General features: G+C 43.4%; 1 protein-coding gene across 2 annotated transcripts in view; it reads left to right on the top strand.

The window, feature by feature from the left end:
- The window catches only part of VANGL1 (VANGL planar cell polarity protein 1), a 50,777-nt gene extending 42,942 nt beyond the window's left edge, over positions 1–7,835 (top strand). For both annotated transcript variants that reach the window (XM_081224324.1, XM_081224325.1), the window contains exons 7-8: positions 835–1,069; positions 5,289–7,835. In XM_081224324.1, coding sequence (XP_081080450.1) covers positions 835–1,069; positions 5,289–5,549 — 496 coding nt within the window. In that variant the 3' untranslated portion in view covers positions 5,550–7,835. The remainder of the gene's footprint in view (positions 1–834; positions 1,070–5,288) is intronic.
- The last annotated feature ends 15,124 nt before the right edge of the window (positions 7,836–22,959 follow it).

Genomic DNA, 22,959 nt, shown 5'->3' with positions numbered 1-22,959 from the left:
TTTTTAACCAGAATGAAATTTCAGTTTATAAACATGACCTGCTTGGGCCTTTGGAGGGAATCTTGCTTGCTCCAGTGTTTCTCAAACTTTAGCATTCAAAAGCATCACCAGGAGGACTTGTTAAAACACAGATCTCAGGTTCCGGGCCCTACCCGCAACGGATACTTAACTTTTCAGTAGGTCTAGAGTGGGGCCCACCCAAGAATTTGCATTTCTTTAAAATTCCCAACTGATGATGAAGCTGCTGGCCCTCAGCCCGCACTTTGAGTGGCCCGCCCTATATCCCCAGGCTCTTGCTGATTTTCAAGATCTGATCACATTAGCCGAAGTGGACAAAGATGGTTTTCATCCTGTGTGCTGGGCCCCTTCCTTCTTTTCTCCCAGGGGCTGCTGGTATGGGCGGCTGGATCCGGGGATACAGCTCTGGCTCTCTGTAAGGCTGACTCTGCACCACCAGCCACCTCTCAGTGCAAGCAGAGCCTTTTGTAGCCGGAGTTTGAGGGGCCTTAAAACTCTTTTCATCTAACCCTTCATTGTAAAGATGAAAGGGACTGAACTGAGTCTCCCGAGTAAATTAGTGGCAGAATTGAGAACAGAAGTCATCTCCGACTCCCAGCCTCCTTCCACCTCACCCTGGAGCCCCCATTCCACGTATTATTTTTGCCTTTGCCTTCCTTTCCCCTTCCCTCCTCTCCCAACCATCTGGAGTGACAACTAAGAACTGGAGCCTTGGGTGAGCTGGTGGCAGACTGGGAGGAGTCATCCCACGTTCAGTGTGACTCTGTTCTCAAGCCCTGCACCACGGTCCTGACTGCTGTGTTTCATCGCCTGCAGGCTGGTGGTTGCAGTGGAGGAGGCCTTCATCCACATCCAGCGTCTCCAGGCTGAGGAGCAGCAGAAAGCCCCAGGGGAGGTGATGGACCCCAGGGAGGCCGCCCAGGCCATCTTCCCCTCCATGGCCCGGGCTCTGCAGAAGTACCTGCGCACCACCCGGCAGCAGCACTACCACAGCATGGAGAGCATCCTGCAGCACCTGGCCTTCTGCATCACCAACAGCATGACCCCAAAGGTGCGACTTGTCACCGAGCTTGGAAAGTCCCATTTTAGGGTATTACCAGGAATGATAAAATCAAAGGCTTCTCTAAAGCACCAACTAATAAGAATGAATGATTCTCACTTATTTTATGTTGTTTTGGTACAGTCGTTTTTAAAATGTGCCTTGGAAGGCCTCTAGATTCAAGCAGAGGAAAGACTTTCACTTAGAGACAGTCCAGGTAGTAGTTCAGGTTACTCTGCGGATTCTGGGGCCAAGTTGACTCACTTTAACCTGGCACCTCCACCAACTAGTGGGGAACCTTGGGCCAAGAGCCTAATGGCTCTGTGCCTCAGTTTGCTAGTCTGTAAGTTGGGGATAATACTAATATCTACCTCATTGGGTTGTCATGAGAACTAAGAGAGTCCATTCATGTGAAGTGCTTAAAACAGCGTCTGTCATAATATAAGGACCAAATAAATAGCCATTATTATCAACAATAGAAAACGTGCCATCACTTTGGTGTTTTGGCTCTTAGGGGGTTAGTTTTACTGAATGCTCTTTTGGATTATGACATGAGCACACTTTTGGGGCTGTTACAAGAAACAACCATGCATCTAATAGAGGGCTGTGGCCAAGGAGGCAAAGTAGAGGAAGGGTTCAGCAAAGGACCTCTCTTCAAACAGAAGTGGGTTCAAATCCCGGCTCCAGGGGCTTCCCTGGTGGCGCAGTGGTTAAGAGTCCGCCTGCCAATGCAGGGGACACGGGTTCGTGCCCCGGTCCGGGAAGATCCCACATGCCGCAGAGCGGCTGGGCCCGTGAGCCATGGCCGCTGAGCCTGCGCGTCCGGAGCCTGTGCTCCGCAACGGGAGAGGCCACAACAGTGAGAGGCCCGCGTACCGCAAAAAAAAAAATCCCGGCTCCACCACCTGATTGGTTTGTGACTTTGCCTAAGTTACTCTTCACTTGTTTCCTCTTTTATAAAATGGGGATAATAATAGTATCTACCTGATAGGATTGTTGTATGAGAATTATATTAAATATGGCAGCATGACATGTAAATCATGTGGTAGAAAGTAAGTGAGCTTGCATCCAGTACACATGTAACACTTGGTAGTGATATTAGTAGTATAAGGACCTGTGTTCATACATTGCCTTGTAATTACAACTGCTGGTTGCATTGTCACTAACCAGTAACGATCCTTAGAAAAGCAATATGGAATTATTCAGTAAGAAGCCATAACGTTTCCCATATTCTTTGACTCACTAATCCCTCTCCTAGAAAAAGTACTCAGCACAGTCAGCTATACTCATGAATATATAGGCACGTGATTTTTGCAAAATAATCTGTATTAACTCCAAGTTGGAAATAACTTAAAAATAGAACAGTGGCTTACATATTACAGTATTTCACCTGTTAAAACATGGAAGAGTCTTTGTTAGAATATTAAGTTACAAAAAACAGAATGCAGAAAGCTTTGAACACTGGGGTTGCAAGTGAGTACAATATGTCTGCATGTGCAAAGTGATAGCTCATACCACATAGAATGGAAGTGGTGGTTTTCCTTTTTTCAAGGTTTTTTTCTTTTTTTTAAGTTTCCTGGTTGCTTTTGTTTTCATTTAAAAAAAGTATACTTTTCTGAATTAAAACTAATAATCTTTGTATAAAAATCTAAACGTTAAAGAAAAGTATAATGTACAAAGCGAAGTTTTCATTCCCCTAGCCCAGACAGTTCTTACTGATATAAAGAGTAGGGGTATATTCTTTCAGGTGTTTGTGTGTGTGTGTTTTTAAAGCAGAAATGGTTTAAAAAAAAAAAAAAAAAAACAGAAATGGGATCTCATACCATATAGGTAAAGTTTGGAAACTTGCTTTTTTCACTTAAAGCTGTCTTTTGGCTATATTTCCATGTCAGTACTTCCCAATCTCCGTCATACAGATCTGACTCATTCCCTGTAATAGCTGCGTCTTATTCCACTGAATACCATGGTTTGTTTAATGGATTGCCTACTGATGCACATTTGGATTAAGATCTTTCATTAGTGTAAACCAGGGGTTGGTGGTTTTTGTTAATCGAGTTTTATTGGGACACAGCTACACCCTTTTGTTTACAGATTGTCTACGGCTGCTTTCTCTCTACTACAGCAGAGTTGAGTAGTTGTGACAGTGTGTGCCTTTGCAACACCAAAAATATTTACATTTAAAGAAAAGTTTGCCAATCCCTGGTCTAAACAGTGTTGCAGTGAATACCTCTTTTTTACATATGTGTTTGTGCATTTATGCAAGTATTTCTGAAGGATAAATTTCTAGTAGAGGAACAGCTGGATCAAAGGTACAGATCCTGCCAAATTGTCCTTCTAAGGGGTGTTACTGTTTTACACTTTTGCCTTTAGGATATGAGACCGTTTATTTCCCCCTTACCCTTGCCAGCATTGGATGTCATCGTTCTTTTTGATCATTGCCCATCTAAGAGGAGGGAAATATATTTTCATTATTTGAAGTCATATTTCTTTAACTATTAATGTGATAGAACATCTTTTCATGTCTTAATTTTCTATTCTTTTATGAATTGTCTTATTAATTTCATTTATCTAACTGTTGAGCTGTTTCTTTTCCTTATGATTCATAAGAGTTGTGTTTTTTGTTCTTTTTTTGGCCGTGCCTCATGGCTTGCAGGGTCTTAATTCCCCGACTAGGGATTGAACCTGGGCCCCAGCAGTGAAAGCGCTGAGTCCTAACCATTGGGCCTCCAGGAAATTCCCTCATAGGAGTTATTTTTATATGAGTGTGTGTTGTGGTAGAGGCACAACTCTCCCTTCTGCCTTAGAATATATGCTTATAGATCAGAAATAATGTACCTGGCAGCAGCAGTGAGGTGTGGTTGGAAAAGGATACCACTTAGAAACCATCTGTGACCTGTGTTTAGGACCAGAATGTTTTATCCTAATATTTTCTATCTGGATCCCTGGTTCTTTCTTCTTCTTTCTCAAAGCTAAATTGGGGCTTCCCTGGTGGCGCAGTGGTTGATTGAGAGTCTGCCTGCCGATGCAGGGGACACGGGTTCGTGCCCCCGGTGTGGGAGGATCCCTCATGCCGCGGAGCGGCTGGGCCCGTGAGCCATGGCCGTTGAGCCTGCGCGTCCGGAGCCTGTGCTGCACAACGGGAGAGGCCACAGCAGTGAGAGGCCCACGTACCGCAAAAAAAAAAAAAAAAAAAAAAAGAACTAAATTGATGCATTTATTGATGTAACACACATGCTGTTGAGCCCCCCAGCATATGCCAGGCACGTGGAAAATCCAAATTTAAAAAATAGTTCCTGCCTTCCAGGAGAGTATAGTTTAGTGTAGGCCTCAGATAAGCAAGTTGGCAGTAATTGTTCAGAAAGTAAAATGTCACACGGGAGTCATGCCATGATTAGAGGCCCTTAAAGGAGGACATGTTCGCCTGTCTGAGAGGTTCAGGGAGTAGTGTGAGAAGATTTAAAGGGCCAGGAGGAGTTTGCTGAAGGACGACATCCAGCAGCAGGAACAGCACATGTCGAGGGGAATGTCAAGGAACCCACGGAGCTCAGCCCTACTAGAGCCGAGAGAGAGGGAGGTGGACGTGGGGCCCGGCCACGCCCCGGACTTGCCACGCACGCACTCCATCCACCATAAAACAACCTTGCATCGTGAGGTGCTTAGAGTCGACCACTTCGTCCTCACAGCGGCTCTGTGCAGTAGCGCTGTCATCTCCTCTACCCACAGAGGTTAAACGGCTCACCCAGAGGCACACGGCAGTAAGGGCAGAGCATGCGGGTTTGTGTGTGCAGGTATATCCCTGTATTTCTTCTGCTCACGTTCCCAGAGTGCTTCTCCGTGCCTGGCACCTGCCCCGAGGAGCTCTTGGGATGGGAGGAGGCCAACCTATGAACAGGTACAAGCCATGACCTGGGCCGTGGGACCCAGGCCCTTAGAGGCGGCCGGTGCCTCAGCCACGGCTTCTGGGCAGACGTGGGTACCAGCCACCCTGCCTCCCTCGCCTCTGTGCTTACCACTGTTGGCACCCTCTGGTTGGAGAGTGAGAAAGTAGGGGAGCCTTCCCTCCCCAGCAAGGACTCCGTGGGGCAGGCCTGATGGAATTGGGTGTGATCTACGGGGCCATCCTGGTTTGTTGGGAGGACATGTTTTCCCAGGAGTGAGAGCAGGCAGCCCCCAGCAGCACCGCCTGGAGCGGGTGCTCCCTCCCTAACAGCATCTCCACTTGTCCTTGCAGGCCTTCCTCGAGCGGTACCTCAGCACAGGTCCCACGCTGCAGTACGACCGGGAGCGCTGGCTCGCCATGCAGTGGCGGCTTGTCAGTGATGAGGCCGTGACCAGCGGGCTGCGGGATGGACTCGTTTTTGTCCTCAAATGCTTGGACTTCAGCCTCGTAGTCAATGTGAAGAAAATTCCATTCATCATGCTGTCGGAAGAGTTCATAGACCCCAAGTCTCACAGATTTGTCCTTCGCTTACAGTCTGAGACGTCAGTTTAAAAGGTCTATATTTGTGGCTTTATTAAAAAAAAAAAAAGAATATATAGAGAGATATATATGTATACCAGAGGGGCATCTTTGTTTTTATTATTCTTCATTGCTGACTGAACTGGCAGATGAGAGACCAGGGTCCTTTGACCATCTGCACTTTATTTGGAAGGAAGCAGAAGATGTCCGTCCTGGAAAAAAGTGACTGATGACATCTGACTTGGGGATGGGACGTCTCGAGAAGCCGTTCCCTGGCGTTTCTGTGACAGCTGCAAACCAAAGCGGAGCTGGAGGTTCTTGGGAACCTCGCCTTACGACTCGTCCCTGCCTTTCGTCCAGCACCCAGCCCTGCCCTGGCTTCTGGCCATCCCACTCGTGGGCCTCTGGGGACACGTCTTTGTCCTGTTTCAGGGAACCAGACAGGACATGTCCACACGTGTTTGTAAACATCCGGCGCCACGGGCTGTTCACGAAACGCCTGCCTTCATCTTTGTTCTCTGTTGCCTTAGGTTCTGCAGAGAAAGATCGCAGTGACAAACGTGCACTGTCAGTTTACAGCTCTTAATGATTTTATTTTTTTCCCCAAAGAGAGAATCTGCCTGCCCCGGTTTTGACCTGCTTGCCTACCAGCTTGAGCAGGTAGCCCTTTCCCAACCCAGTGATGGCCTACCTGACCCCACTGCATCCCTCCCTCACCCCCCCAAAACACACCACACCCTACCTGGCTGGCAGCCCCGGCCAGGGAGCCCAGCCTTCAGAGCCGCCCAGGACCTGGCTCTTCACGTGTGCCCTCGGGCTCCATGCACGGCCTCAGGTCCGCCCCACGGATTGTTTGTTTACGTAGGGAAGGGCGAAGTACCCCCCAGGTAGGTCCCAGGGAGGGCATGCCAGCTAGGATGTCCCTTTCAGGCTGCGGCAGGAGCCCCTCCCCCCACTGCTCCACACCCACCAGGGGGGAGACCCACGCTGTGACTCAGGGACTGGCAAGTTCAGCTCGGAGCCTCCATTTCCCGGGAGATACGTCCTCACAGCTCCATAGCAAGCTGTCCTGCCAAGGGACAGCTGCGGCGTCCAGCCCCTGACTTCTGACCACCGTCACTGTGTGCTCATCACCTCCGCCCCTTACTACCTGGGCAGGGGCTCCTTTAGGCCCTGGTGCTAAATCACTTGTAGTTGGCAGTAAAGTGAGGAGAGGGAGTGGGCAAGCTGCAGCATTTGGGGAAAGGAAAGTAGGGAGCCGAGCTTGTGATCCAGAATGAGGCCGGCCTGGTCGGTTTCTTAGGTGGTTTCAGTGGGCTTGCCTGGGCCCGGGCGGGCCCAGGGGAGCAGCCGGGCCGGGCGAGTGGAGGCGCCAACGGACAGAGCCCTGCAGCGGGCTTCAGTTCCTCCATCTGCCTTCCTGTATCCACGGCAAACCTTTGCAAAGTGTTCACTCTCGCTTTTCCCCAGTGTTTAGGGTAACCAGTCACCTTGCTATAGCCATGGATGACACTGTCAAATGCTCTTTGCGTATGTGTTCGCATGTACCCTTTCTGATTTATGCATTCCACAAGTGGTGCAGTGTTTGTTATTACTGTCTTAAACCAAAATTGGCTTTCGATATTTGTCACACACCTGTACCTGAAAAAAGTAAACAGCGTTCTTGAATCCACAACCTTCAGGTCAACAAGAAGATGTGTTGGAAAAGCAGGAAGGAGAAACCATGGTGTGGAGCCAAGACATACTATTTAACTACATGGTTTCTGTTGATGAAAAACACATACCATGTAACCATGGTGCTTTTGTTCTTCTTAGTTTTGCCTTTAGGTCCCTTCAAGCTGGACATTCCTTTTGATAATGTCTTTCTCAGGAATATATTTTGGGAGACTGGGCAAGGGATGGTGAATGTATAAGAGACTTTGGCTGCATAAAGGTTATACTGTCCCAGACTAAATGTATCAGAGGCTGCTGCATTGGAAACCCAGCAATAGAAGTGCCATACATGTATATTCATATGGGTAACAATGACACTATCCATCAACATTCTAAAAAACTGTGCTTACAACCCTGTCCTCAATTACCAGTCCAGAAGGGGTTAAGTTGGATTCATGGCTTTGGTGCCTGCCTTCCCAGCAGGGTGAAGAAAGGTTTAAATTAAGGAATTTCTTTCCTCTCTCTCCCAGTCTTTGCATAGGAGAATGTCAGACTTTGTGAAATTATTGTTTCTGTTTTAAATTGAATATTGATTTTTTTACACTGACTTTGTATTGAGTCCTTTTCCAAAGAACAACGTAATAAAATGCAGGATCTTTGTATCAAGCCTTTGCACTTGCAAACTCTTAATAGCTTGAGTTACTGGTGCAGTGGGAACAATGTAAATGGCATTTTTTTTTAAATGTAAGTTTTCAGAAAAGCTGTATCATACAGTTGAACACAGTCCTTTTCAGTTCTTGCAGTCAATAAGCTCTTCTTTTGAAAAGGAGTAAACTGTGCCCTGGGCTAGTAGAATTAGAAGATAAGTTCACATTAGAGGATACAAGATTTTGTTTGCCTGAAATCTTTATAGATTTTCTATAACTTTCAACCTGTTATTAAAATGTGAACGTTAAACAGTAAGGAGTAGAAAAACTTAATGAGGAGTATATGTCTGAGGTCGTTCTCTTCCCTGGTGATGTTTTAACCAGTAGATAGTTTCTGTTCTTAAGTGTGTGCTTTTGAAGATAATGACATTTTTAATCGTCCACGAACTAAACATTGAAGTCTGCATTCTTAGAGCTGGAAGGGGTTTTAAGGTTTTGTGATTGATCCATCCTTTGCATTATCAGTTAAGTTAAAACGTGTAATAGTTTTGCGAAAGTTTTTAAAGTAGGCCCTAGAGAAAATGCTTGACCATTTTTTGCCCAGCTGTCATCATCTCCCTTCCTTCCTCTCTGTCCTCTGTCTATGCACAGGACAAATTCTGTACAGCCAATGGATAGAGGAAAGTGGCCGTAGTGTGTGTGCGTGTGTGTTGTGCTGCGGCTCATTGCCAGAGCTCGGGCCTCCTTTGCAGTGGGGAGACTGTGGCTGTTCGGATGTGTGTTGGGTGGGCATGAGATGCTCCGCTGTCTTCACCATAGTTGGTGGTAATCGAGTACTCTCTCTCTTGTGTCTCCTGGTCGCTTTGGTGTGCATGTATATAGATAAGGCTGTAGCCCTGTGGGAAGCCAGGAGCCTGTTAGGCTGACAGAAACTGATGACCCTGCCCCTCCTTACTTTCTCCCAGGAGAGTGAGAGTAGCAGCCGCCCAGTGAAATTAGCAAAATCAAGTCCTTGGTTTACTCTCATCTGTGTGAACCCTGCTGTGGAAGGCTCCCTACACTGGGACACATTATTTGTTTGTGGGTGTGTGTTTCTATATATGTGAGCATTTCTCTGAGTGTAATTACCAGATGGACGGCATGTTTATGTTAGCCATCTGAACATCTGTGTTATCTGTAACAGATGGGTACACAAATAACTTGTGGATGTGTTTATATAGATGAGTGTGTGAAAGTACATGTGTTTCTACATATGCGCTGTGTTTCAGAGATATCCTAACAGCACCCATCTTCTGGGAGGTTACTCTAATGCCAGATACTTCTCCCTCCCCTCCTTTACTCCTTCCCCTAGGTTACACTGGCTTCTCCCCAGGAGTAAATGGCTTTAGCACAGCAGTGTCTTCTGGAGAGCCTGCTGTCCTGTAGGCAAGTCCATTAGACTTTCTTGCCTCAGGACTTTATGACCTGAAAACAGCAAGAAACAAAGAAAGAAAAGTCAAGCTCCATGATAATGACTGCTCCAACTTCACTACCCCGGAAGCCTTACCATAGATTTCTCAATATAACTTAAAAATTGAGCTTCATTTTAAAAAAAATATTGATTACTAAAAGCAGCACAGAAATGGTGCCATAATATTCAAATAGTCCAGCAGACACCCTGCAATTGTAAAGCGATGTAAGTATTTCTGGGTAGTGTTTGTGCTTTGTGAGTCTTGTTTTACAAAAAATAAATCACTACTGTGAATTTACTGCTATGTAACCTTGTGGTCATAAGCCATTATAAATAAAATATGAGTTATTCTTAAGCCCATAGCACAGTTTTTGAATGGTATTCGGTGCAGTAGTGAATAAGGTACCTTAGACACTACGTTGAAATCTACATATTGAGCTTTAACCAAGTGGATGCCCAGAAAATTAGATTTGGGGTCACATTTTTGACAAAATATATTTTGGTCAAAGAAGGAAGAGAAGGGTAATATGTATCTATCAGGTATCGTATGTTAGGCGTTGTCTTAAAATGTGAATTCCTTTAAGGTAGGTGTTAATCTGAATTTTACAGGTAAGAAGAGGGATGATCAGAGAGGGAGGAACTTGCTTAAAATCTCATGGCTAATAAATGAAATTTCAAATCTAATGTTTGATTCCAGTCCCTCGGTCACTGTACCTTGAAGTATTACCTAAATAATTTGGCATTTTCTGGATGTGGAGGAGAGACCTGAGGATACTTAACCTTGAATCAAAACCTGGGATTGGGGGTTCGTTGGAGGTGGAATCACATCTGTTCTTTGACCTCGGGTTTGCACCAGAGCTGTGGCTCCAGGGAAAGCTGCTCCGCCGTGCTGGCAGATTTCTCAGGAATTTTGATGGAAAGAACTTGAGAATCCTCCTTCCCTTAGGAGAACCAGCCCTGCTAGCGCTGCACCTGCTGGGGGACTCAGGTGCTATTGTTGTGGCAGCGACCCTTGGCTTCTGCCCCTCTCCCCCTCCACTCCCACCCTGCTGGCTTGGGCAGGTGTGCACCTTGGGGAGGTGTGCAGGGGCTGACCTGGCCTCCTTCTGATCTGAGGAGGCCTCTTCCTGGTGCTTTGTCAACATTATGCCCCAACAGCTTCCACTGGTTGGGGTGGGAGAGGGACTGCCTGCAGCCCAGCCTAGGGAGGTTTGGGACTGGAGCCCCTGGCCTCCATCCTTGACTTCATGTGCTCAGCAAGCACTTTGCATCCCACTATTTTCCCCACATTTGCCCTCTAGAGTTTTAATCACTAGGCATAAAACAGGACTCTGAGCACACTGTTTCTCTCTATTCCAAAGTCTTGAGGTTTTGGTTTAGTTGTGCATAAACTACCTTCTCTCCTGCTGTTTGCTTTCAGTAGAGGATAGGAAAGGAAAGATGACACACCTCTCAGCATTGCTGCTTATTAGGAACGAGTAGGACACATTTTCAGAGGGTAAATAGGGAACGTATAACTACTGAATAAAATTAGATTTTAGTACTCTGTGTCCCTTTTACCAGGCCTGCCCCATTTCTACTTAGATAACCCAATTTGTTTTGATTCACCTGTAACATAAATCTCTTCAATGGGTTGTTTTAGTCTCCCCAACACAACAACCGATTTCTGACACCTGAAGCAGCACAGTGAAATGTTACTCCCAATATGGCACCAGGAATCTACAATTGATATGTCTCTCAGCTTGAAAACATCAGTGTTTTGTCCTTGTTTTAGTGGGATAAAAACACTCTTAAGCCTTGGGGACAAATGTGCCCAATTCCCAGGCTTTTATCTTGAGTGTCTTTGGCACTTCTTTTGGCACTGAAATAATACTTGGATAAAAATATTTGAATGTGCAGTGTCTGGTTTTGTATTTGCTTGTATTTATCTGAGCTTTCCCTTGTGCACATGAGCTTTCATTCTGAAGGAGGTCATCCTTTAGGAGTTTTTAAACCCCCAAAAGCCCTCACCTTGGGAAAGCTTCATGTCTGAGGCCAGAGACTCTTGCTCAGGGAATTAGTAGTAGGACCCGGGCATCTGATCTGCGGGTGTCAAGTCTAGTTCAATTCATGTTGTAGGGAATTTAAACAGTTATACACCATCACCATTCCAGGGGCCAGGTGGAGAGAGGTGGCAGTTGCTTTCCATTTGCCAGCGCCCCTCAGTTACCGAAATAATGGAATATTCACTTAGTGTTGATCATCATTCTAAAAAAAATCCAAACTTTTTGCTGATAAGTCCTTATTTTTATAATGGATTCACAGTAGGCTTTAACTAAATAGCAAAGTCCTCTGGGACTCCTAAATTATGACATGTTTAACAAAATTTGATTTCCAAGCAGTTGTTTATGACAACTATTGCATAGAGTGCAGGACACCAGCCAGGATGAGGGCAGTGGTGGATACTGGCTCACTGGGGTGGTGAATTAACTCATGTTGTGATGACCACTTCCTCAACAAAGATGCTTGGGAGAAGACCAGAGAGTCTGGGGCCAGGTCTTACTCAAGGGAAGTTTATTTGACCATCACTTTTGTGTTGAAAGGACTTTACATTTCTGGATTTAGAATCCAGTATCAACCCAGCAACTTCAGTGACAAAACCATCTGTCTATCTGATGGGCCCATAACTGTTTGTGCAAAGATGTGGCCAGGGGTCTTTTTCATTCTCCCTTATTAGTTAATACTGCACTTTGTAACCAGAAGGGAAGTTTTGCTGGTTAGCAAAATGCACAATCACTAGATATGTATGACAAAGTCTGAGTGTGACTTCCTGCACAAACTAGGTGGTGGGCTCTATTGAGACATTGCAAACATGTGAATGAATGAATTACACTACCAGCAACCATCTGCCCAAGTACATTTACGTATATTCATAAGATGTATGCAGTGAAACCTCTTTTCATTGTAACATCAGTAACAATGTTAGAGTCTATGAGGGGCACAGTGTACCTGGCATCCAAGTTATTTTGTTCTCTTTTGGGTCCCCCATTCCAATTAATTGTAAAACATTTTACATGTTACATTTTTTATACTGTAAAACTCGGAAAATAAAATGAAATCCCAAATTACATTTTGTTACTTTTTTTTCATGTGATTACTTCAATCTAAAAAGTTTTATTTATTTTTTTATTGAGGTATAGTTGATGTACAATGTTGTGTTAGTTTCAGGTATACAGCAAAGTGATTCAGTTATACATGTATATATTTTTTTCAGGTTATTTTCCCTTATATGTTAGTACATAATACTGAGTATAGTGCCCTGTGCTATACAGTAGGTCCTTGTTGGCTATCTATATATTTCATATATAGTAGTGTATATATGTTAATCCCAAACTCCTAATTTATCCCTCCCCCCTTCCCCTTTGGTAATCATAAGTGTTTTCTACTTTTTAAGGAACATTTTCACTCTTGAATAATTTTGATACCCTCTTAAATATAACCTGTCAAGCTTCTCTGAAAACCAAGATAATTGTAATGATAGATTGAACAGGAAAGTGGAATTGCCATTGTAAGAAAAACTACAGGTTGCAATCATTTTATGGTCAAGAGAATGTTTTAAATGAATAGATTACTGAAAATTAAATTCTTAGGCTCTAAAACTTGGAGGTGAAACAGGCCTTCTGAGTAAATCAGCAAGTGAAAAAAGATCTTTGAGTCAAGTAAGGAGGGAAGAAAATGTCAGACCCTGGAACTGTGAGGAGGGTGAATGAATGTTGGATTGTTTTTGCAAATGGCTTGCTAATTAAATTTAAATTATTGACTTATTTTCGATAGGTCTCTTTAAAGGGAACTTGATTATTTGACAAAGAAATATTGGAGCTTGCCTTCTGCTACTCTCAGCTATCCTTACTGAATGCTGGTAGCACACAGTCAGATTCTTACCTGTTGCATGGATAAAGATCAGAGAAAGTAATTGATTTGATGATATTCATTGTATAGATTATTGACAAACTCTACTTCTCTGGGCCAAGATGGGCACAATTTACACCTGCACAAGCAAAACCTACTAGAGAAAAGATTAAAAGTGTATGCAAACATAAACCAAAGACTTCTCTTTTTCATTCATTACCCATAATACAGATATAGAATTTTGGAAGAGGTTCGAGAATGTCAGATGATAAACTGAGATTATGGAAGTGGAGTGAGGGGTATCAGGATGGCATCAGCTACAGCCACTGCCTGCTTGCCCAGTGCCAGAGACAAGACCCACCAGTAGTAGTGTGGGAATGGGCAGTATCTCTGCACAAGAGAGACTTGGTAATTCCCTATTGGTGTCATGCAGCATCTTCTAGTTATGCAGGCTGATGCTGACGTGGAAAATCAAAACTGTATTTGCCTTCTGGATGTGTTCTCTATATTTACATCTGAACGTGTTTCTGCAGTTCTGAGAATTCATAATGTCTCAGACAAAATGATGATGCATATGTAGAACAGACACGGGGGCTTTAAACATGTTTCCTTGCTCAACTCTCCCATCTTACCCACTCAGTTTTGCCTTCTGTGATCCACATGTGGTAACGAGGTTTATGGGTCCATTGACTGAATATTGGAATGAGTGAATGAATGAATGAGAACGTGGCAGCACACTCAATGCTAAAACTACTGGGTGTTACCTAATCATCTGTGACTAGGGTGATCATTAAGAATACTGGTCATCACTGCTCCAAAGAGTTCTGATCAATGAAATACCAGGTTAATTTGAAAAAGGTCCTTAATTCACCTTGCAACCATTTGGGTCTGCAGGTGCATTAAAATAAATGCATGGACACTTAGGTGGCTGTGGTCATTCCATGCCCAGAGAATGGGGCCTGGGACCTCTGCTATCATCCCCATGCTGCTTTGCTTCCCATCATGATGGCTATATTGCTGGGGGATTTTGCTAACCTGAGGAAAGAGAACATCCCCCATTGGAAACCTTCTTATTGAGCCAAGGAGATAGTCTTCCTATTTCTTCAGCAATTGGCTATCCTGTTCAGCAAACCTGAACAGATGACACTGTGTTGCCAAAAACTTCTTGGGATAAGATAGACTTTCGAGTATCAATAGCACATTTTAATGGTGCTAATAGTTGTTAAATTAGCTTTACATTGGAGCTTAGAGAATATTTAGTCAAACAAGATTAAGTACCAAGATCACTGAGACTGGTTCAAGATGGCAGAGTAGAAGGATGTGCTCTCACTCTCTTGCAAGAACACCAGAATCACAACTAACTGCTGAACAATCATCGACAGGAAGACACTGGAACTCACCAAAATGATACCCCACATCCAAAGACAAAGGAGAAGCCACAGTGAGATGGTATGAGGGGTGCAATCACAATAAAATCAAATCCCATAACTGCTGGGTGGGTGACTCACAACCTGGAGAACACTTATACCACAGAAGTCCACCCACTGGAGTGAAGGTTCGGAGCCCCACATCAGTCTTCCCAATCTGGGGGTCTGGCAATGGGAGGAGGAATTCCTAGAGAATCAGACTTTGAAAGCTAGTGGGATTTGTTTGCAGGACTTTGACAGGACTGGGGGAAACAGACACTCCACTCTTGGAGAGCACACACAAAGTAGTGTGCACATCAGAACCCAGGGGGAAAGAGCAGTGACCCCATAGGAGACTAAACCAGACCTACGTGCTATTGTTGGAGGGTCTCCTGCAGAAGTGGGGGGTGGCTGTGTCTCACTGTGAGGTCAAGGACACTGGCAGCAGAAGTTCTGGGAAGTACTCCTTGGCATGAGCCCTCCCAGAGTACGCCATTAGCCTCACCAAAGAGCCAGGTAGGCTCCAGTGCTGGGTTGCCTCAGGGCAAACAACCAACAGGGAGGGAACCCAGCCCCACCCATCAGCAGACAAGCAGATTAAAGTTTACTGAGCTCTGCCCACCAAAGCAACAGCCAGCACTACCCACCACCAGTCCCGCCCATCAGGAAACTTGCACAAGCCTCTTAGATAACCTCATCCACCAGAGGGCACACAGCAAAAGCAAGAAGAACTACAGTCCTGCAGCCAGTGAAACGAAAACCACATTCACAGAAAGACAGACGAAATGAAAAGGCAGACAACTATGTACCAGATGAAGGAACAAGATAAAACCCCAGAAAAACAACTAAATGAAGTGGAGATAGGCAATCTTCCAGAAAAAAAATTCAGAATGATGATAGTGAAGATGATACAGGACCTCGGAAAAAGAACGGAGGCAAAGATTGAGAAGATGCAAGAAATGTTTAACAAAGATCTAGAAGAATTAAAGAACAAACAAACAGAGATGAACAACACAATAACTGAAATGAAAACTACACCAGAAGGAATCAATAGCAGAATATCTGACGCAGAAGAACGGATAAGTGACCTGGAAGACAGAATGGTGGGATTCACTGCTGTGGAACACAATAAAGAAAAAAGAATGAAAAGAAATGAAGACAGCCTAAGAGACTTCTGGGACAACATTAAACACAACAACATTCACATTATACGGGTCCCAGAAGGAGAAGAGAGAGAGAAAGCACCCGAGAAAATATTTGAAGAGACTATAGTCGAAAACTTCCCTAACATGGGAAAGGAAATAGTCACCCAAGTCCAGGAAGTGCAGAGTCCTATACAGGATAAACCCAAGGAGAAACACGCTGAGACACATAGTAATCAAATTGGCAAAAATTAAAGACAAGTTATTGAAAGCAGCAACAGAAAAACAACAAATAACATACAAGGGAACTCCCATAAGGTTAACAGCTGATTTCTCAGCAGAAACGCTACAAGCCAGAAGGGAGTAGCATGAAATACTTAAAGTGATGAAAGGGAAGAACCTACAACCAAGATTACTCTATCCAGCAAGGATCTCATTCAGATTCGATGGAGAAATCAAAAGCTTTACAGACAAGCAAAAGCTAAGAGAATTCAGCACCACCAAACCAGCTCTACAACAAATGCTAAAGGAACTTCTCTAAGTGGGAAACACAAGAGAAGAAAAGGACCTACAAAAACAAACCCAAAACAATTTAGAAAATGGTCATAGGAACATACATATCGATAATTACCTTAAATGTGAATGGATTAAATGCTCCAACCAAAAGACACAGGCTTGCTGAATGGATACAAAAACAAGACTCATATATATGCTGTCTACAAGAGACCCACTTCAGACCTAAGGACACATTCAGAATGAAAGTGAGGGGATGGAAAAAGATATTCCATGTAAATGGAATCAAAAGAAAGCTGGAGTAGCAATACTCATATCAGATAAAATAGACTTTAAAATAAAGACTATTACAAGAGACAAAGAAGGTCACTACATAATGATCAAGGGATCAATCCAAGAAGAAGATATAGCAATTATAAATATATATGCACCCCACATAGGAGCACCTCAATACCTAAGGCAAATGCTAACATGTATAAAAGAAGGAATCAACAGTAACACAATAATAGTGGGGGACTTTAACACCTCACTTACACCAATAGACAGATCACTCAGACAGAAAATTAATAAGGAAACACAGGCTTTAAATGACACAATAGACCAGATAGATTTGATTGATATTTATAGGACATTCCATCCAAAAACTGCAGATTACACTTTCTTCGAAGTGCGCATGGAACATTCTCCAGGATAGATCACATCTTGGGTCACAAATCAAGCTTCAGTAAATTTAAGAAAATTGAAATCATATCAAGCATCTTTTCTGACCACAACGCTATGAGATTAGAAATCAATTACAGGGAAAAAATATAAAAAACACAAACACATGGAGGCTAAACAATACATTACTAAATAACCAAGAGATCACTGAAGAAATCAAAGAGGAAATCAAAAAATACCTAGAGGCAAATGACAATGAAAACACGACGATCCAAAACCTATGGGATGCAGCAAAAGCAGTTCTAAGAGGGAAGTTTAGAGCTATACAAGCCTACCTCAAGAAACAAGAAAAATCTCAAATAAACAATCTAACCTTACACCTAAAGGAACTAGAGAAAGAAAAACAAATAAACCCAAAGTTAACAGAATGAAAGAAATCATAAAGATCAGAGCACAGATAAATGAAATAGAAACAAAGAAAACAATAGCAAAGATCAATAAAACTAAAAGCTGGTTCTTTGAGAAGATAAACAAAATTGATAAACCACTAGCCAGACTCATCAAGAAAAAGAGGGAGAGGACTCAAATCAATAAAATTAGAAATGAAAAGGAGAAGTTACAACGGACACTGCAGAAATACAAAGCATCCTAAGAGACTACCACAAGCAACTCTATGCCAATAAACTGGACAACCTGGAAAAAATGGACAAATTCTTAGAAAGGTATAAACTTCCAAGACTGAACCAGGAAGAAATAGAAAATATGAACAGACCAATCACAAGTAATGAAATTGAAACTGTGATTAAACATTTTCCAACAAACAAAAGTCCAAGACCAGATGGCTTCACAGGTGAATTCTATCAACATTTAGAGAAGAGCTAACACCCATCCTTCTCAAACTCTTCCAAAAAATTGCAGAGGAAGGAACACTCCCAAACACGTTCTATGAGGCCACAATCATCCTGATAGCAAAAGCAGACAAAGATACTACAAAAAAAGAAAATTAAAGACCAATATCACTGATGAATTTAGATGCAAAAATCCTCAACAGAATAATAGCAAACAGAATCCAACAACACATTAAAAGGATCATACACCATGATCAAGTGGGATTTATCCCAGGGATGCAAGCATTCTTCAATATATGCAAATCAATCAATGTGATACACCATATTAACAAACTGAAGAATAAAAACCATATGATCATCTCAATAGATGCAGAAAAAGCTTTTGACAAAATTCAACACCTATTTATGATAAAAACTCTCCAGAAAGTGGACATAGAGGGAACCTACTTCAACATAATAAAGGCCATATACAACAAACCAACAGCAAACATCATTCTAAATGGTGAAAAACTGAAAGCATTTCCTCTAAGATCAGGAAGAAGACAAGGATGTCCACTCTCACCACTATTATTCAACATAGTTTTGGAAGTCCTAGCCACGGCAATCAGAGAAGGAAAAGAAATAAAAGGAATCCAAATTGGAAAAGAAGAAGTAAAACTGTCACTGCTTGCAGATGACATGATACTATACATAGAGAATCCCAAAGATGCCACCAGAAAACTACTAGAGCTAATCAATGAATGTGGTAAAGTTGCAGGATACAAAATTAATGCACAGAAATCTCTTGCATTCCTATACACTAATGATGAAAAATCTGAAAGAGAAATTAAGGAAACACTCCCATTTTCCATTGCAACAAAAAGAATAAAATACCTAGGAATAAACCTACCTAGGGAGACAAAAGACCTGTATGCAGAAAACTATAAGACACTGTTGAAAGAAGTTAAAGATGATACCAACAGATGGAGAGATATACCATGTTCTTGGATTGGAAGAATCAATATTGTGAAAATGACTATACTACCCAAAGCAATCTACAGATTCAGTGCAATCCCTATCAAATTACCACTGGCATTTTTTTACAGAACTAGAACAAAAAATCTTAAAATTTGTATGGAGACAACAAAAGACCCCAAATCGCCAAAGCAGTCTTGAGGGAAAAAAAATAGAGCTGGAGGAATCAGACTCCCTGACTTCAGACAATACTACAAAGCTACAGTAATCAAGACAATATGGTACTGGCACAAAAACAGAAATATAGATCAACGGAATAGGATAGAAAGCCCAGAGATAAACCCAAGCACCTATGGTCAACTAATCTATGACAAAGAAGGCAAGGATATACAACAGAGAAAAGACAGTCTCTTCAATAAGTGGTGCTGGGAAAACTGGACAGCTACATGTAAAAGAATGAAATTAGAACACTCCCTAACACCATACACAAAAATAAACTCAAAATGGATTCGAGACCTAAATGTAAGACTGGACACTATAAAACTCTTAGAGGAAAACATAGGAAGAACACTGTCTGAGATAAATCACAGCAAGATCTTTTTTGATCCACTTCCTAGAGTAATGGAAATAAAAACAAAAATAAACAAATGGGACCTAATGAAACTTAAAAGCTTTTGCAAAACAAAGGAAACTACAAACAAGATGAAAAGACAACCCTCAGAATGGGGGAAGATATTTGCAAATGAATCAACAGACAAAGGATTAATCTCCAAAATATAGAAGCAACTCATGCAGCTCATTATCAAAAAAACAAGCAACCCAATAAAAAAATGGGCAGAAGACCTAAATAGACATTTCTCCAAAGAGGACATACAGATGGCCAAGAAGCACATGAAAAGCTGCTCAACATCACTAATTATTAGAGAAATGCAAAATCAAAACTACAATGAGGTATCACCTCACACCAGTTAGAATGGGCATCATCAGAAAATCTACAAACAATAAATGCTGGAGAGGGTGTGGAGAAAAGGGAATCCTCTTGCACTGTTGGTGGGAATGTAAATTGATACAGCCACTATGGAGAACAGTATGGAGGTCCCTTAAAGAACTAAAAGTAGAATTACCATATGACCCAGCAGTCCCACTACTGGGCATATACCCAGAGAAAACCATAATTCAAGAAGACACATGCACCCCAATGTTCATTGCAGCACTATTTACAATAGCCAGGTCATGGAAGCAACCTAAATGCCCATCAACAGACAAATGGATAAAGAAGATGTGGTACATATATACAATGGAATATTACTCAGCCACAAAAAGGAATGAAACTGGGTCATTTGTAGAGACGTGGATGAACTAGAGACTGTCATACAGAGTGAAGTATGTCAGAAAGAGAAAAACAAATATCGCATATTAACACATATATATGGAACCTAGAAAAATGGTACAGATGAACCGGTTTTCAGGGCAGAAATTGAGACACAGATGTAGAGAACAAACCTATGGACACCAAGGGGGGAAAGTGGTAGGGGGTAGGGTGGGGGGTTGTGATGAATTGGGAGATTGGGATTGACATGTATACACTGATGTATATAAAATGGATGACTAATAAGAACCTGCTGTATAAAAAAAAAATAAAAAAAAAAAAAGATTAAGTACCAATCCGGGTTTACACACTGAGGATAGAACAGAATCAGCCAAAGTCTTTTCCCTAAGGTTGCTTTCAGACTAATGGCCGGGGGGTGGGGGTGGGGAGACACACACTAAATAGTACAATACATTGCAGGTTCTATAAGAGGCCTCCATGGGGTGCAGCGAGGCCTCAGCAGAGGAGGTGGTCCATTTGCCTGGGGCGTGACTGGAAGTGTCACAGAGTGTATCTCTATAGGAGTTTGCCAGGCAGGCACAGATGGGGAAGGACAGGCTTTCCAGTAGATGGAACAGCATGAGCCAAGGCTTGGAGGTGTTAAACAGCCAGGCAGCTTCGGCCAAGTTCAGGTTCTAAGAGTAGAGGGGCAAAGGGGCAGTTGGTTGGGAGGTGTCATGAGACATGAGGATGGTAAGGTAGACGAGAGACACTTCACATAGACTGCCGGTGTCCTGTAAAGGAAATCAGTTTTTACCCCATGACAAAGCTGGTCCTGACCCCTTAGCTCGCTGGCAGTGGTACTCACCCCACTTCTGCTTAAATAACAACTGGGTGCTATAATCCAGATGAGGCATTTGGACGCCATCATTCCAAGATGGCGGTCCACATTTGCAGCATGGATCACCCCAGCTAGGCCAGTGCTCTTCTCATCCCTGAGCCCAGATATCCCCAGCATCAACACTACTCAGACTTTGCTTTCCTCTTGTGGAGGAGAGACTCTTCAAGGACTTTTAGTTTTACAAGCCCTACTTCATTGTTCCTCCCCAGCCTCATGCCCCACGGTCTAGACTCTACGTTTGGCCGTCAGAAAACTGTCCATTCATTACTTGCTCTTTGGCCTCATAATCTTTAAAAACAACAACAACAACAAATTTTAAGCACCTATTGGGAATAGAGAACCACTGAAGAATTTTAAGCATGTGTGTGACATGATCAGTTTTTCATTTTCAAAAGATCGTTTGATTGCAGTGTGCAGGGCTGGAGATGGAAGTACAGTCAGAAACTTGTGGTCACACAGCTGAGAGATTGTAAAGCCTCAATTACACAGTAAGAGCAAGTGAAGAAAAGAGGACTGGACTTGCTCCCTATTGGATGCGAAAGTGGGAGACAACAAAATGGCTCTAAGGTTTCTGGCTGGGACATTGTCAGAGGGGGATGCCTCTTCCCCACTCCTCTGCTTCTGTGAAGGACTTTCCCCAACATATTGCTGGCCTTTTGTCCAGTCCTTGTTCCCGTCCTGAGATGGAGTAAGTTACCGGGTTAATAGGCGGTAGCCATTTCTCCATGTTTCTTAGAGTGAAGTGCTTAGGGTGCAGTTAGTGTGAGGGGTCCACTCCTTTTCTCCTGCCTCTCCATCCTTGAGCGCTGAGAGCACTGGTCCTCTCTGCACACCTGGATGACCTGCACTTGAAGGTTGGAAACTGGCAAGCCCATTCTCCTAATCTCTAGTCTCCAAATTACTGCTTCTCTGTAATCAGGGTGACTTTTGGAGCTAATTTCTCAGTTGGTTCAGATCTCAGTCAGGAAAAGAGAGCTATCAATACATTTTAAGGGCAGTCCCCCCTTAAAGCCCCAAAGCTGTGTTGGTCTAAGGTGCCTATGGGACATCCAAGTGATGCTGTCCAGGGGAGATGGCTGGAGAGAGGGGCTTGGAACTCAGGAGAGGCCTGGCTAGAGACAGAGAGAGTTGGAAGCCGTAGGCTGGATGAGATGACTGGGGGGAGTGGCAAGAGCAGTGGTCAGTGCTGACTTGCATCCATCCCCAGTGACTCTTGTTAAAAAGGAGAGGGTCAGGCTTCCCTCGTGGCACAGTGGTTGAGAGTCCGCCTGCCGATGCAGGGCACGCGGGTTCGTGCCCCGGTCCGGGGGGATCCCACATGCCACGGAGCGGCTGGGCCCGTGAGCCATGGCCGCTGAGCCTGCGTGTCCGGAGCCTGTGCTCTGCAACGGGAGAGGCCACAACAGTGAGAGGCCCGCATACCGCAAAAAAAAAAAAAAAAAAAAATGGAGAGGGTCAGGCCCCAACTCTGGAGACGTATATCAGTAAGTCTGGGCTAGTGACAAGAGTCTGTGTTTTCTAAAATAAGCTCAGACATGATTCTGACGCTCACTGAGCAGGGTTGAGGAGCCATGGTGAGAGTGGGAAGTTCGAAGACAGGCCAAAGGACCCATTCAAGGGATGTGTGTGTCTGGGTGTAGCAGGGATTATTGATCAAAAGCTATTCGATAATGACCTGTGACTGGTGACATCATTAACAGAAAGGGCTTCCTGGGCAATACAAACTAGGGCCTGGACAGTACACAACCTTGTTACAGAAGAGACAAGCTCATTTCAACTATGAGATGATGTTCTAAAGAAATATATTTAAATGATTGTGCATTCTTGATAACACAATGATTTTTTGTTTTATTTTGTTTTCTAGCAAGATGGCCAGATCTCACAGTTCTAATTAGCCTACATTTCTAGTACTGTATAATTGATTACTTGCCTCCAGAATGAAAGGGGAAAGGGCATCTTGGCTTAAGCAGTAAAAAGGATTACGAGAAATTCACTTGAGTCCATCTTGGGACACCATCTGAAGAAAAGAAATGGAATCCTTTGATTGCTTAATTTAAGGAATTAAATATAGT

The sequence above is a fragment of the Mesoplodon bidens genome (genome assembly GCF_964165515.1).
Source record: "Mesoplodon bidens genome assembly, chromosome: 2".
NCBI lineage: Eukaryota > Metazoa > Chordata > Mammalia > Artiodactyla > Ziphiidae > Mesoplodon > Mesoplodon bidens.
Note: the sequence above shows the minus strand (reverse complement) of the source record. Positions and strands in the feature narration are given on the sequence as shown.